The sequence below is a fragment of the Phacochoerus africanus genome, chromosome 1 (genome assembly GCF_016906955.1).
Source record: "Phacochoerus africanus isolate WHEZ1 chromosome 1, ROS_Pafr_v1, whole genome shotgun sequence".
In the NCBI taxonomy this organism is placed as follows: Eukaryota; Metazoa; Chordata; class Mammalia; order Artiodactyla; family Suidae; genus Phacochoerus; species Phacochoerus africanus.
The window spans coordinates 155,273,900-155,287,747 of NC_062544.1; the positions used below are offsets into that span (position 1 = coordinate 155,273,900).

The 13,848-nt window shown below is 49.1% G+C and overlaps 2 protein-coding genes across 2 annotated transcripts in view; one reads left to right on the top strand and one right to left on the bottom strand.

Moving 5' to 3' along the window:
* The window catches only part of LOC125128592 (serotransferrin-like), a 79,153-nt gene extending 74,698 nt beyond the window's left edge, over positions 1–4,455 (top strand). The window contains 1 exon segment of the mRNA XM_047782838.1: positions 2,534–4,455. Coding sequence (XP_047638794.1) covers positions 2,534–2,747 — 214 coding nt within the window. The 3' untranslated portion in view covers positions 2,748–4,455.
* Positions 4,456–6,513: 2,058 nt separating this feature from the next.
* Positions 6,514–13,848, bottom strand: part of RAB6B (RAB6B, member RAS oncogene family) — a 62,802-nt gene continuing 55,467 nt past the window's right edge. The window contains exons 7-8 of the mRNA XM_047782839.1: positions 12,679–12,745; positions 6,514–10,904 (exon numbers count right to left, since the gene is read on the bottom strand). Coding sequence (XP_047638795.1) covers positions 10,840–10,904; positions 12,679–12,745 — 132 coding nt within the window. The 3' untranslated portion in view covers positions 6,514–10,839. The remainder of the gene's footprint in view (positions 10,905–12,678; positions 12,746–13,848) is intronic.

A 13,848-nucleotide genomic window follows, 5' to 3' on the forward strand; every position in this document is an offset into this window, starting at 1 on the left:
GATTATTCATGATCTTTGTGTTACACTGATGACTGAACATTTGAAAAAGTAAATCACCCCTTCTAGTCTTTATAGACTCACTTTGTCAGAGAAAGAAAGGACCTTCTCTAGTTAGTCCAGCCAAAGATTCTGGATGGAATCCTTGGGTAGGTTGCTACTGGGTCTGTAGGTTGGTAGGTGGGTGAACCTACTAACTGGGTCCATGATAGCTGGCCTGAAACCTGAATCTGTCATGGCTGGCCAGGTGCCTGAGTTTACTGGGACTGACCTGGTGCTGGGTTCCATGACACAGTGAATGCTCACTTCACTCTCCTTCCCCCATGTGAATCGTATCTTCATGCTGTGCTGTGCAGGCTTGCAGGAGCAGTAACCTGAGTAACGCAAAACTGTCCCTTCTACCCTCTTCAGTGCATCTTATATCTTTGCCATACCCGGGTGCTGTAATCTCTGACCTGGATTCCTTAGCTCTCCTGAAGGTATTCTTGTGTGTGGATGGTTATTACAATCGATGTTTCTGTGAGAGGACTTGTGCTGAAAACTCCCATTCTGCCATCTTACTGGTGTCCCTCTGTCAATGGTTTTATCCCTTCTGAAACTGCATGTTCACCATCTCTTCTCATACTCTCATGTTCACTCTTTTGAGACTACATATTATTGCTTGTCATTAATCAAAAATATTGGAATTATATATGATTTATTTTTCTGTTTCAATTGTTGAGAATTTTCTTTGGGACAAAAAACAATTATAATATTATTTGCGTATCCATTTTTTAAACAGCATAGTCCAAGTCTTCCCGTCTTTAGAACACATTTTCTACGAGTTCCTGTTGTGGCTCAGTGGTTGGCGAATCCGACTAGGAACCATGAGGTTGTGGGTTCGACCCCTGGCCTCGCTCAGTGGGTTAAGGATCCGGCGTTGCTGTGAGCTGTGGTGTAGGTCACAGACGCAGCTCGGATCTGGTGTTGCTGTAGCTCTGGTGTAGGCTGGTGGCTACAGCTCCGATTCAACCCCTAGCCTGGGAACCTCCATATGCCACAGGTGTGGCCCTAGAAAAGACTAAATAAATAAATAAAAGAACACATTTTCCATATTTCATTTGCTTTTCACTCTAAAGAGCCATAGAAAAACAATATAGAAAGAAATGCTGTATTATGAGGCAATGAATTAAAATGTTAAAAAGATATAAAGGTTAATATCAGTTAAAGTAAGGATCTAGTTTTAGTTTAACCCTGTGTTTGTGAGAATTAGGTCCTATCAGCTTTGAAGCACTTCATAGTCTTCTGAATCACAAGATTTGACATGGCCTTATGGCAAAAGCCGTAGACATATATTATTTGGCTTTATTTCATTTTGAGTTTTTCATTTTAAAATATCTTACATATAAAAGGCTATATTTGGACATATATATTGAGGTTAAAAAATACTAAAATGAATATTCGTGGATCCCACTGCCTTACATAGAAGGACTTACATGCTCTTCCCCAGATGCTTTTCCCTCTTTCTCTCAAGAAGTATTAATCATTTGCTTAAATATTGTTAAATGTTGTAATAATCAGCTGTTTTTTAAAATACTTTTTTCTGTGTGTGTCTTTTCCTTCTTTCCTTTTTTCTTTTTCTTTTTTTTAAAGAGCTGTGCCTGAGGCATATATGGAAGTTCCCAGCTGCAGCTGCCGGCCTCCACCACAGCCAGAGCAACACAGGATCTGAGCCACATCTGCAACCTACACCACAGCTCACAGCAATGCTGGATCCTTAACCCATTGAAAGAGGCCAGGGATAGAACCTGCATCCTCATGGATGCTAGTTGAGTTCGTAACCCGCTCAGCCATGATGGGAACTCCACGTGTGTGTCTTTCTAAACAAGTTTTAGTTTTTCCTGTGGATTCTTAACTAATTTTCATGAAATCTTACAGCACCAAAAAATACTTTATTTTGTAAGAAGGCAGATTGTCAGCAGGGACAGCAGAAAGGGGTTGAAGGCGACAAATGAGCCCTTCTCCTGCACTTCTTATTAGGGCCAGCAGGTGGCAGTTAGGTGACTTAAATTGGGAAAGTGCTAGTGGTTAAAGAGACCGGAGAATAGTAATTTTGCCCAAATTGGATATGGGAATCTGCAGTTTGTGGATTTATAAGCTCTTTATCCAAATAGACTCAAGATAAATACTCTATCTACCCACACTTAAATTTCACAAACTTAAGGTTTTATAATGCAACAGGTAATTTAAAAATATATCTGAAAGTGGCATCATGCAGGAAATCCTAGTAGAAAGAAGGTTGGTGTGACTTTGGTTCATTACTGACTTCCTGTCATCTGGCCATGTTAGGTTGGACCCCTATCCTGTCTGTCCAAGAGTAATCTATACATGCAAAGGATTATTCAACAATCCTAATAGCATAATTGACAGTTTATGATTAAGTATTTAAATGGGTCCTGAAATATTTAAGAATTAATATGAATTCCTAAAGGCCCTTAATTGTTATATAGAAATTAAGCTTTTTTTCTCCCTGACTTATTTTCCTTTTGCCTCACAGCAATACTTTGCGAGTCACCCGTTCTGCTGCCCCCAGCACACTGGACAGTTCTAGCACTGCCCCTGTTCTGCTGGGAAGGAAAGGCAAAGAATTTGAGTTCTCACAGTTGCCCCTCAAAGTGGAGTTCCTGGAGTGCAGCGCTAAAGGTGGAAGAGGGGACACTGACTCTGCTGACATCCAGGACCTGGAGAAGTGGCTGGCTAAAATCGCCTGAGGGACAGAGCCAAATGCAAGATGTGAATCTGTATGTGTGTCTGACAGGTTTGGAAAAGGATGTGGAGGTTTAGAGTTGATAAAGAAGGGGTGCAGATGTAGTTAGGAATGTTTCCTTGTTCTGGGAACAAATTACTGTTGAAACCAGTGTGGAATTTTTTTTTTTTTTTTTTCTCCTTAAGGCCAGTCCTCCCTTTTTGCTTTCAAGCTAGTCGCTTTTATTTGATTCATGTCTTCCCTTTTGAAAGTGTATGTGAGATCGCTTTAGCATATGCTTGATGTAAGGTCAAGGTCTAACAAGCAGACCTCATGCATAGAGAGGATATTATCATGAGAATGTGGCATCATCTGAAAAGTTTTCTTTTCCTCTGCTTCTGTTCTCTGGTCCCCTTTTCCTGGAAACAAACCTGTCTCTGTATGGAACTGGGTGATTTCCATTTGCGCTTGACATTCATGGGTAGCACATCATCTAGTCCTCTGTGAATGTCAGATTTGTAATCTGAAATTTGTACTGATTTGTACTGTACAGTTACAGTATGGTCCCCTGACACATGAAAACAGGTTGAAAACAGTGAGGTTGTGTTGGCAGTCTGTTCTTCATCATCTCAGTGACTTGTCCACACTCCAGTTTCATAGCACTTCAGTTCAAAAACATGTTGTGAACCCTGGGAGTGATTCCCAGATGATAGAACTCTAAGTGCTAGATCTCGCAATGCCAAGGGTCTGGTACATGCTAGTGGTTTCCCTTCCCTGGGGAATATATGGAGATTTAGAAGCTGTTTTTCTGGATACAGAAAGGCCTCCTGGGCTGTCTTCACATGCTGTGTACTCTTAGCTTGAATGCTATGGAGCAAATACAAAAGAAAGTTCCCTGTAGGTTTTCAAAGTGCATATTCATCTATGGCTTAAAAAAAAAAGCCTTTTCAAAGTGATGTTCTTTGCTATCTGCTTAAATGTATAACTTTTTTTTAATGGATTTTATAAATGATTAATACGTTTCTTGGTAAATAAAACAACCTGTCTAGCTCAAAGCATTTACATAGAATGGTATAGCGAGTACAAATGGGAGCTCTTGTGAGGATTGTGGCCTAACTCCCAAGTTTCCATGGCCTGAAGATTGCGTGTACAGAGAGGCAAACTCTTCAATCCCTACTTCACACACTCAGGGACAAGCCAACTAAAGCTTAAACGGAGACAGGGGTGGCTATGGATAAGTGAGACGCTGATTGTAGAAGAGCATGGGAAGAGCTGTAGCAGGAGAGGCACAGGGCGATCCCAGGGTGTGGCAGGTGCCTAACCCGGCCTTGAGGGATGGGGAGAGGCCAAGGAGAAGAGCATGGCGCCCAGGACGTGCCAGTGAGTATGGCCCAGGCCTCTGCCTGCTGTCACCCCTCCCTGGGTGCCACTCTGGCTCTGAGTGAGGGGATTCCAGCCCCCCACCCCTCTCCCTGCTCTGGAGTGTGAGATAAACATGAGCTGAACGGAGAAGCTTAGACCCTGACCCTGGTAGGATTCATATTGGGACTCATCGCTGCGTCGTTCTTGCTGCCCTTCGGACTCCTCCTTGCTCCTCCCTTATTAGCCAGTAGTAATTTAGGGAAGGAGGTAAGAACGCTGAACCAGAAACCCAAGAGGAATGTGGTGAATGTGGCTTGTTCACATAATCGTAGGAAGTGTTCACCCGAATAAACATCTGATGCTTCAGTTAAGAGGCATGTGTGTGTTCTCTAAGCTTTTTTTGTTGTTTTTGTTTTTTTACTTTATTGGAGGAAGCAAAACATCAAACAAGTGACTGAAGAAGGGGAGCGAAGTTGAATGTTATTCCAGACCTAAAGATGATCTTTTGAAAACGGAAAGTTGTATCTCAAACAGTAATTCTCAGATATTAGTGAGCATCAAAATTCCCTGTGATGCTTGGTAAGCAGCTCATCTGGGGACCCTGCTTCTCAGCATTCAGTTCCAGCAGTAGATCTGTGCTCTCGGGCATCCGGGTGTTTAATGTGACCTCTACCAAGCACACAGGGCTCCTGAGAACCTTCACGGGTGATCTGGCCTCTCAGAGTAGCATGTGTGCCCAGCACTGTGTGGGCCTCAAGGTCAGCTGCTTCAGTGCTGTGCTCACCTTTGCCCTTTGTTGTGACACTGCATCACCACTGTTGCCCCAACAGGGCTGCCACTTCTCCCCATGACCTGTGTCTCAGTGCCTTCTGAGAGTCCAGCATCCCCCCCCCCCCCGCCCCCCGTGGTTCTGTCATGTGTGAGGCACTGGAGGCTTTTTGAACTTAAGATCTTTTGGTTTCAAGTGAAATATGGGGGGGGCATCTTTTTAGGGCTACACATATGGCATATGGAAGTTCCCAGGCCAAGGGTCAAATCAGAGCTGCAGCTACCAGCCTACACCACAGCCACAGCAATGCCAAATCCAAGCTGCATCTGTGACCTACACTGCAGCTTGCAGCAACATGGGATCCTTAACCCACTAAGCGAGGCCAGGGATCGAACCCACATCCTCATGAACACTATGTAGGATTCTTAACCATTGAACCACAACAGGAACTCCTAAAATACACCTTTTTTAAAAAAAAAAAAGTTGAGGTTAGCATAGGATTATCAAAGGTCCTTTCCACACGCTTGGTCACTGAACAGTAAGACACAATTGTGGTGATAGACAAAGCCACCTGGAGCAGCATCTCTTGATGCCATATGGGACACTCCACATCTTCACCTCCTTCACATTGAGGGAATCACAACAGTGCTTCCTTGATCTGTTGGGAGGGACCACTGGATGTCGTGCCCATGAACACCACGTTCGGGGAGGCGAGGCAACCGTTTTCTCGTCTCTAGTCATGGAACACCATAGCGGTGGGGAATGACTCTCTGGCTTCGAAGAGGTCCGAACAAGCCTTTGGCTCTCAGGCCTCTGTGGCGTGACGTGTCCCATACCTCCTCCACATCACATTTTACATCTGGCAGCCAGAAAAGTTTGGTTTAGTGGGCAGGGGAATCAAAGATAGCTTCCTGGAGGAGGCAGAGTGAAGGATGTTCCAGAAACTTCAGAACCTTTAAAGGGGAAGGATAATTAGTGAAGCCAAACTTGAAGAACAAAACCTAGTGAACTTGGCTTACCCTGAAGCCCCAGGATTCCTGGCCTTTTCAGACCAGGGCAGTTCCGGGCCTGATCTTGGCCTGTGTGTCCTCTTTAGATTGGTCCCACCAGTTTAGTGCCCTTTGGGGCATCTTGTATAGGTGACTGAGACCTAAAGGGCCACCTCAGGGTTGGGCTCTACCTGGTATGGGGTGAGGCTGGAGGGTGTACCTAGCAGCTTGGTGTCATCTGAGAGGTGACTGTGGTTCACCTTAAATTCTTGCCTTTAAACAGCTTTCTAGAAATGACCAGAAGGGAGAGAGAGAGGGCCAGTCCTGCACCCACCCTTCCTAATCCTCAGCCATGGTGAGTGGAGAGCAGGGAAGATAGGAGATGTCCCACGGCCCTGAGTCAGTTCTGTCTGGGGATTCCCTTTCCATCAGCCTTGAGGCAGGTTGGAGAGGTTGCACATGAGCCCAGACTTCATCTTATTAGTGTGTCCTGCCTTTCTCCCTCCTAAGCTGGTTGAGCAGGAGGAAGAAGCAAAGGGCCTTGGGTGTGGAACCCACCACCCAGATGTGAGAGGAGGGTCTTCGTGAGCATGCACTTGAAGAAGTCTGTTTTTTCACCCCCCCCCCCACCCCGTGATGATGGCACCACTTAAAAATATTAGACAACAGGCTTTGTGTTGAGAATTAGGACAGTTTATTGTTTGATCAACATGCTGAGTCTTCCACATTTTACACAGTTTTATGTCAAGTCAATGTGGCCATGTAAGCCTGCTGAGCCAGGCACAGATGAAAATGCCACCCTCTGGGCTCCTCATGGCCAGTCACTTTAATGGGGATGGGTGAGGGGGAAGGTGACACACACCACGTGATACAGGCTGGCCGTCAGTGTTTGGAGGCCTTGCACCAGAGGGAAACACCCAAGCCCCACTGCAAGGAGAAACCACACCCTGCTGGGAGTGTCAACCACTCGGGGGTCTGGTGTCCAGGGAGTTTACACATTGAGAGCCCAAGGTTTTCAAACACTGGACTAGTTCATTTCAAACCAAAAATCCAAAGGGTGCCCAAATTTGCCAATCAGAGTGGACTTGGGAACTGGCCGTTTGTTGCACTGGAGCCTGAAGTGCACATGGGTTCTTTCCCGCCTCACTCAGATGCATGGGACAGACTTTTAGGTCCAACCTAGACTAGTGGTGGTCTGAGGAGCACACGTGCCCACAGCCCCTGTGTACCAGTGTGCAGTCACGTTTGTTGCACACGGTTGAGGGATGGAGAGTGGAAACACCTTAGTTCTGACTGCTTCTGGCTGCGGGTGACGATCAGCAAGGCACCCTTCTTGGTCCTGGTTTTCCTGCCTTGGCCTAGGAAGGTTTATGAGCCCTCCGCCCCACTCTGCTGCAGCCCAGGGGACAATGCCTCACATTGTTGGGGGAGAGGTAGTTCGGAAACTCATGCACACACAACCCTGCTCGGTTGGTACAGAGACACTTCTGCTCAGTCGCCCCTTGTGTGGCTCAGATGCCTCACAGCCCTCTGCTGCCTGTTCTCACATCCTGACATCCTCAGCCACCCTCCACCATGTGAAGGAGTGAGGCTGCTTTGCCTGCAGGACACCGAAGCCAGCGGTGCCACGATTGTCACACCTAGTCCTTGAGGGCAGGGGCTCCCAGCACTGGCTGGCCACCACGAGGTCAGAGACATTGCACCCAAGATGTGTCTTAGTTACCATCACTTCAGTCCTAGTTTTTGTTGCCTGAGACACTGGACCTGACCTGGCCATTGCTCCTCGGGCCTGGGACATTCCAGATCACTTGAGGATGCTGACAGGAAGAGAGTGGTAACAGTGATGGCAGGGAAGCCTCTGACACAGGCTTGCTAACCTTGGACTACACAGCTGGAGTTCTAGCACTCAAGATGCTACTTTCACTCTCACTAGTGCGTGCAATGATGGATACGCTTCCTGCTTTCCCATCGTATGCCCCACTTCTCAGACGCCCAAAAAACAGAAGCTTTGCACTGACAGCTTTTCTTTGAGATTCCTCAAAGAAAAAAAGAGGGCTACAGAAGATGACCCTGCCCTACTCCCAGGTCAGGGCTGCTCTGAGGGTCTGAACCACTGGCTAAACTGAAATCATTTCCCAAAAGGATTCCTCCCCTTTGCCTCATGCTAGCCCACCTGGATTCAAGACAGTGGAATACTCTCACTCGGAGATGCTTAGGAACTTCTTGACACTTTCTCCAAGGGAACCTGATCATTTCGTTATTGAACCTTAACTCTGCATCAAGATCCTGCCTAGAAGCAAGAGGACAGTGATGGCACCAGCCTGAAACAGGAGCCAAGGAACCAATGCCCTTCTGTGCCGGAGGCCTGGCTGCCCTGACAGACCCAGGAACGAGGGGTGGAGATGAGGCCCGAGGAAAGGGGCCCCAAGGGACAGTGGGGGGGAGGATGGGAGACTGAGGGGAGCCAAATGCCCTCACCTTCAGGGGCCCACGGGGCAGGGAGAGCCTGGGCTATTGTATCTACTGTGTCTCTTACTGTTCCTCAGGGATGTGCTAGAAAAACAAGTTCATGGTGCCTTGATATGTGTGTACAAGAGAAGGGGACTGAATCTCTACCTTTTTTACAAGAAGGTTTTAAGAAAAAGTACTCTTTAGTACCAAGGAAATAAAAAGCCACCATCCATTCATTCACTGAGACCCTGCAAATGGGGCTGTCCTAGAGGCCACAAGCAATGGCTGTCCCTGCCAGCCAGCCCGGGTGCTGTCACCTGGTCTCCTGTGAATTCTCACGAGGTAAGTAAGCACTCTTCCAACAAGCACCACTTGGGGGTGTGCCATGGTGGGGGTGCTGGCCCACCTGGGCTGCACACCTATGCATATAAGTACAGAGAGAAACGGTGCGCGTATTCCCAGGGGCTACTTTTGCCTGTAGTTAACACATCTATGCATTATTTTATTGATGGCAAGACAATCACAAGTTTCAGGACAATATTAAGTATTTCTTATTTCAACACATTGCAGTACTTTTGAATTTCCAAAACTTATCACAATGCAAGTTCCAACTTGAGAGCAGGAAAAACAAGAATATACATTGAGCACATGTATCTCCGTGAGAATGTGTGTGTGTAAGGTGTATACACAAGTCTATCTCTATATATAGTTATGTACACACATATAAAAACTCAACACGTGACACTGGAATTACCTTCGCACATTGATCTTTGCCTTCGGGAAAAGCAGCTCAGTGGAAATCCTGCTTCCTCTTTCCTTCACCTGGAGATAAATTCCTCCCTTGAGATCAGCTCTGACGGGGAGTCTCCTTAGCTGAGTGTGTGACAGGCCCACTGAACAAATATCCATGAGTTCTGCCAGGTTCTGCTGCACCTACTGGCTGCCATTTTGGATTAGTTTCTGAGAAGTTTCAAATTCTCTGCAAAACCTTGTTGGAGCCCTGCTTTATGGAGGAATTTACCTCCTACCACACCGAGATGGTCATTGAGTTCATTGATGACAAGCCCAACAGCAACCTGGAGGAAGAGTCATTGCCAGCTTGGAGGGTATTTATCAGTTTTTGCCAGAGTCACCCCTCACAGCCTTTGTGCTGGTGAGTCTGGGACTCTTTGGAAGGCTGGCCAAGTGGGTTGCATCACTTAGTGAAAGTGAGCATCTTCTTCAGAGATTTTACAGGTAGGTTCTCAGGATGAAGCCCTTCTCAGAAATGAGTCAAAAATGGCAAGGACAGCTTTCTCTGGGCAGCCTTCTGGACACCCCACCTCAGCCCTACCTCAGGCAGCCAGAATGCTGCTAAGGTCTGTGCACAAAGATTTCAAATGCAATGCGCCAGAGTGGCGAACACACATCAAGAAGTCAGCCTTTCCAGAACGGCACTCGACAGTGTGAGCAACCAAGCATCGGAGAACAGGCACCTTCCAGGTGGCAGTTCTGCAGACAACCCTCCCTTTCCCAGTCACAGAAGGACCAATACTGTGGGACACAGGCCCCAGCTTCCTGGCATCCAAGGAGGAGGGCCTCAGGTGTGCACATGCTGAGCTTGCTCTCACCCTGCCTTTGGCTCCAACCCAGACATGTGTGCTGATCGCTAGACTGGTTGGTTAAAACATATTCAAAACTGCACATCGCTCCAGCCCACATTTGCCAGCAGCACCCTGTCCTTCCTCCCTTCCAGTGACCTCTTGCTCTGCCGACCACTAAGTGGACCACAGAGAACAGAAGGTTGTCTGTGGCAAGTGCCCTCCACCTGCTCCAAGGCTTTTCAGGGAGGGGAAAGAGGCAGAAGTAATTCCAGTGGGCCTGGGGCCGGCCCCTCTGATGTCCACAAGGCCTTAATGTCAGCTCAGGGCTGTGGCTGATGCCCCACTCTGGCCAGAGAAGAACAGAGTCAGAGCTGCCTCTTCAGAGGCTGTTCCATTCCATTGGTGTTTGGTTTAATCAGGTAGGGCCTGTTGATGGAGCCTGTTTGGTCTGGGCCAGAGGGCCTGGAGTTGGAGCCTAATTAAGTTGCCCAGTTAATTGTTCTAATTTATTGGGCAGGGGGCGGGAGCAGGGCAGAGGTGATGAACCATTAAAAGAGGACAGGAAGGAGGAGGTGTGTGGAAAAGGTTCTCTATAAGTTTACAAATATACAAAAACAAAAAAGCACATCTTTCAAATAAAAATGACAACATTTTTATCTGGCAAAAAGTTGTATACACATGATTTAAATTTTTTTTAAATTTTAACAGTTTTTGGCAATCTTAATAAAGTACAATATATTACAACCAAACCAAAAAATAGTTGTTTAAGTAACAGCTGTTAAGAGTGACGTGATCCCTGATGCCCAGCCTCCCTCCCCACCCCTCCCCGACTCCTAGAGACAGAGAGAAAAGAAAAATCCTCCCATCTGGATAAGCTCGTTTCCCACCCCCCTTAGGAAGCTAACCAATAGGAAGCAACACAACAAGCGAGTAGTGTCAAGGGAAGCCGGTGGTCAGGCTGCATTAGCAAGAGCAGCCGCCCTCGCTGGCCGGGGGCTCCTGGGGTTTGTCCAGCTTGATGTCGATCACTGCAGGGGGTGTGGCTAAGGAAGATGACTCTCCCAGAGACACGCCCACCACGGTTGGGCCCTTGCTCCCGCACTGGTGACCCCTCGGTTTCCCTTCGTAGCCCCTGTGTCCCTCCGCAAACATGCAAGGGCTCGCTCTGCTTGGCCTGGGTGGGAAAAATTCAGGGTCAAGAGCCCCTACCCTTCCTCCTCTTCCCCAACCCTCCCAACACGCCCTCACTTGACCCACCCAAAGCAAAGCTTGTCCTGTGCTGTGGGACCATCCTGTAAACACATGAGATCCATCCTTTCTTAGAGACCTGCCTGGTGACCACTGGTGCTGCATCGCTGGCTCCCAGCCAGGCCTTGTTACCTATCATCTCCACCCCAAAGTGCACAGGAGGTGGTAGAAAGCCCCCCTCTTTGCCCCCCACCATCTCCAGGGGCCTGGCATGGATCCCACCTGGCAATCACAGGGCGAAGTGAGCCTTGCCTGGGTGGGCACAGCAATCTTGACTCCTCAAGCTCCAGTCCGAGTTCACTTACATCCTGAGGCTGCTGATGAGAAGCCAAAACCCTGGGGGAGAGCCTCTGCACAGCCCCCTGCCCCAGCCCTCTCCATGGGCACCTTGGGGCCTGGCGGCTGGAGGAGCACCCAGCAGAACTACCAGAAGAGCAGGTGCAAAACGCACACTCAGGCTGCTCCCTCTGCCCTCACCAGGCTGGAATCCTCGTCAGGCCCTGCCTGGCCATGACTAAGGACCAGGCTCTTGGCATGTCAGAATCACCTTTCCAGGGGGTGGAGGTGGGGGGGATGGGGGTTGGGGTTGGGGGCCTGCCAGTGGGGCTGTGATGGGGCTGGGAGGGGGTGGTGGTAGAAGCAGCCCTGCTGTGGGACCTGTTGCCTGCATCCTAGGGAGGTTATGTGGCCCCTTTGTAAGGATGTGGGAGAGGTTCCTTCTGCATTAAGTCCTATTGAAAAGCCATGCTTCTCCTAAAGACCACTTACCACTTTCCTTCCTTGTCAGTTTTTGGCCACTAAGCCATGGCATATATATTCTGAGTATGATTTTGTCCCTAACTTTCCTTATTTTTCCTAGACCCCAATATTCTTATGTACATTTAATCTTGTTTTGTGTGCATGTATGTGTATATACATAAATACCTTTTTTATAACACGGTAGAGTGTAAATAAGCTAGTAAACAGACAATAAAAAACTGCCACGGGGCAAATCAGACCACCTCTCTGAGCTTCAGTCTCAGCTCTGTGTGTGGCCTGAGGTTTGGGGTGCACTGTGAGTGATGTGCAGACTCTGCCCCCAGAGCCGGGGGTGGGGGGTAGGGTGCCATGCAGGGCTGGCGGGGAAGCAGGCAGGACTTGGGAAGAGGCACCTGCTGGGGGAGTGGTACAGGAGGTTGGACCGTGCTGAAATCGTGTCTGAGTGTTGACATGGAGATTGTACTTGTCCCCATAAATCTGTGTTCACTGGAAAGAAGGGCAGTCACTACCTCTCAGTCCCCACCCCCCACCACCACCATCATGCCACACACAGCCCTCTGGCATCGCTACACTGTTTTAGAAGCTTAGGTGGTTCCAGATGGGCAGGGCCTTAAAGACCTCGGAGTTCAGCCTTGTCTCTGTACAGCGGGGGCCCACAGCACAGCCATCCGCCAGGAAGGCTGAGCTGGAGACCAGGCGAAGGTCCATCCACTGTTCTATTACCAGGTGGAAAAATCAATGGAAAAAGGGCTGCTCCAGCCCATCTTTCACTCGCTTGTCGAAGGAAAAGGATACTCCCTTCTTTGCTTTTCTCCTGGACATTCTCCATTCCGGGCAGAGCCGAGGCCACACGTCGGAAGAGCTGGAGGGGGAGAGAGGCAGCGTGAGCACCGGCCTGCCGCTCCTGCTCCCGGGGTCTCCCCCTCTGCTTCTGCCTCTTCTCACCCTGGCCATGGGCTCTATTCTCCGGGGCCACCCATTGCACCCTGGACAGCAGGGGCTGCACCTACCTTCTCTCTTCTGCGCCCCCAGCACTCTTCACACCAGGTGGGTGGGCCATGGGGTCACAAGGGGCTGCACGTGGGTCACAGCAACCGCAAGAGAGCTACTTCGGTGCTGAAAATGATCTCGGCCCTGGGAGATAAGCCCTTGGGTGGGCTTCTGTCCCACTGCCCACCTGGGGACCAGGTGTTGGGAAAGGACTTGCTCTTGAGACAGTGACCATCTCCTCAGGGGGTCCTGCGAGTCCACAGCATCAAGGCAGCTGAGTGCTGGGACCCAGGGCCACACAGTCACAGCGGAGAGAGACTTCAGAGGGAATGACGCAGCAGTGTGAATGTAACATTGTGGGCTTGTTTAGGTGTGCGTGTGTGATGTGTACAATGTGTGAAGAGGAGTATGTATGTGCTATGGATGCAAATGTCTGGCAGCTGTGTGTGTGTGAATCTGTGTGCGTGTGGGTGGGGAGGTGAGTATGTGGTATGTATGTGCACATGTGGGGTTTCTGTGGGTTTAAGTCTGTAAGTGTGTAGTGGAGAACCGTGTGTGTATGTGTGTGCACGCACGCTGGGGCAGGTGGGCAGGGAGTCAGGTGGGATGCTGGCAGACATGAAACCTAGGGGCTGACAGCAAGGACAAGGCAGAAGGCCAAGGCTCCAGAAGATTCTGAACGCTCTCCCATCTCCCCACTGACACCAACTGCAGGAACGAGGTGAGCTCTGGGCTCCTCCACTGCGTGAGTCCTCTGAAGACAGGCTGAGTCTTGTTCATGATCTCTCACCCCAGAGCCTCACGAGTGACAGGACCAAAGCTGGGAGGGCACGAGTGGGGAAGCTGACGGTGGGCACGGCGTGATGGGCTGCAGACGGGGCTCCAGAGCTCAGCAGCAGACATGGAAGGGCATGCAGAGGACCCAGTCACTCCCCCAGCCTTCCTTCCTGGCCTCACCCCCACGTGGCCCCACTC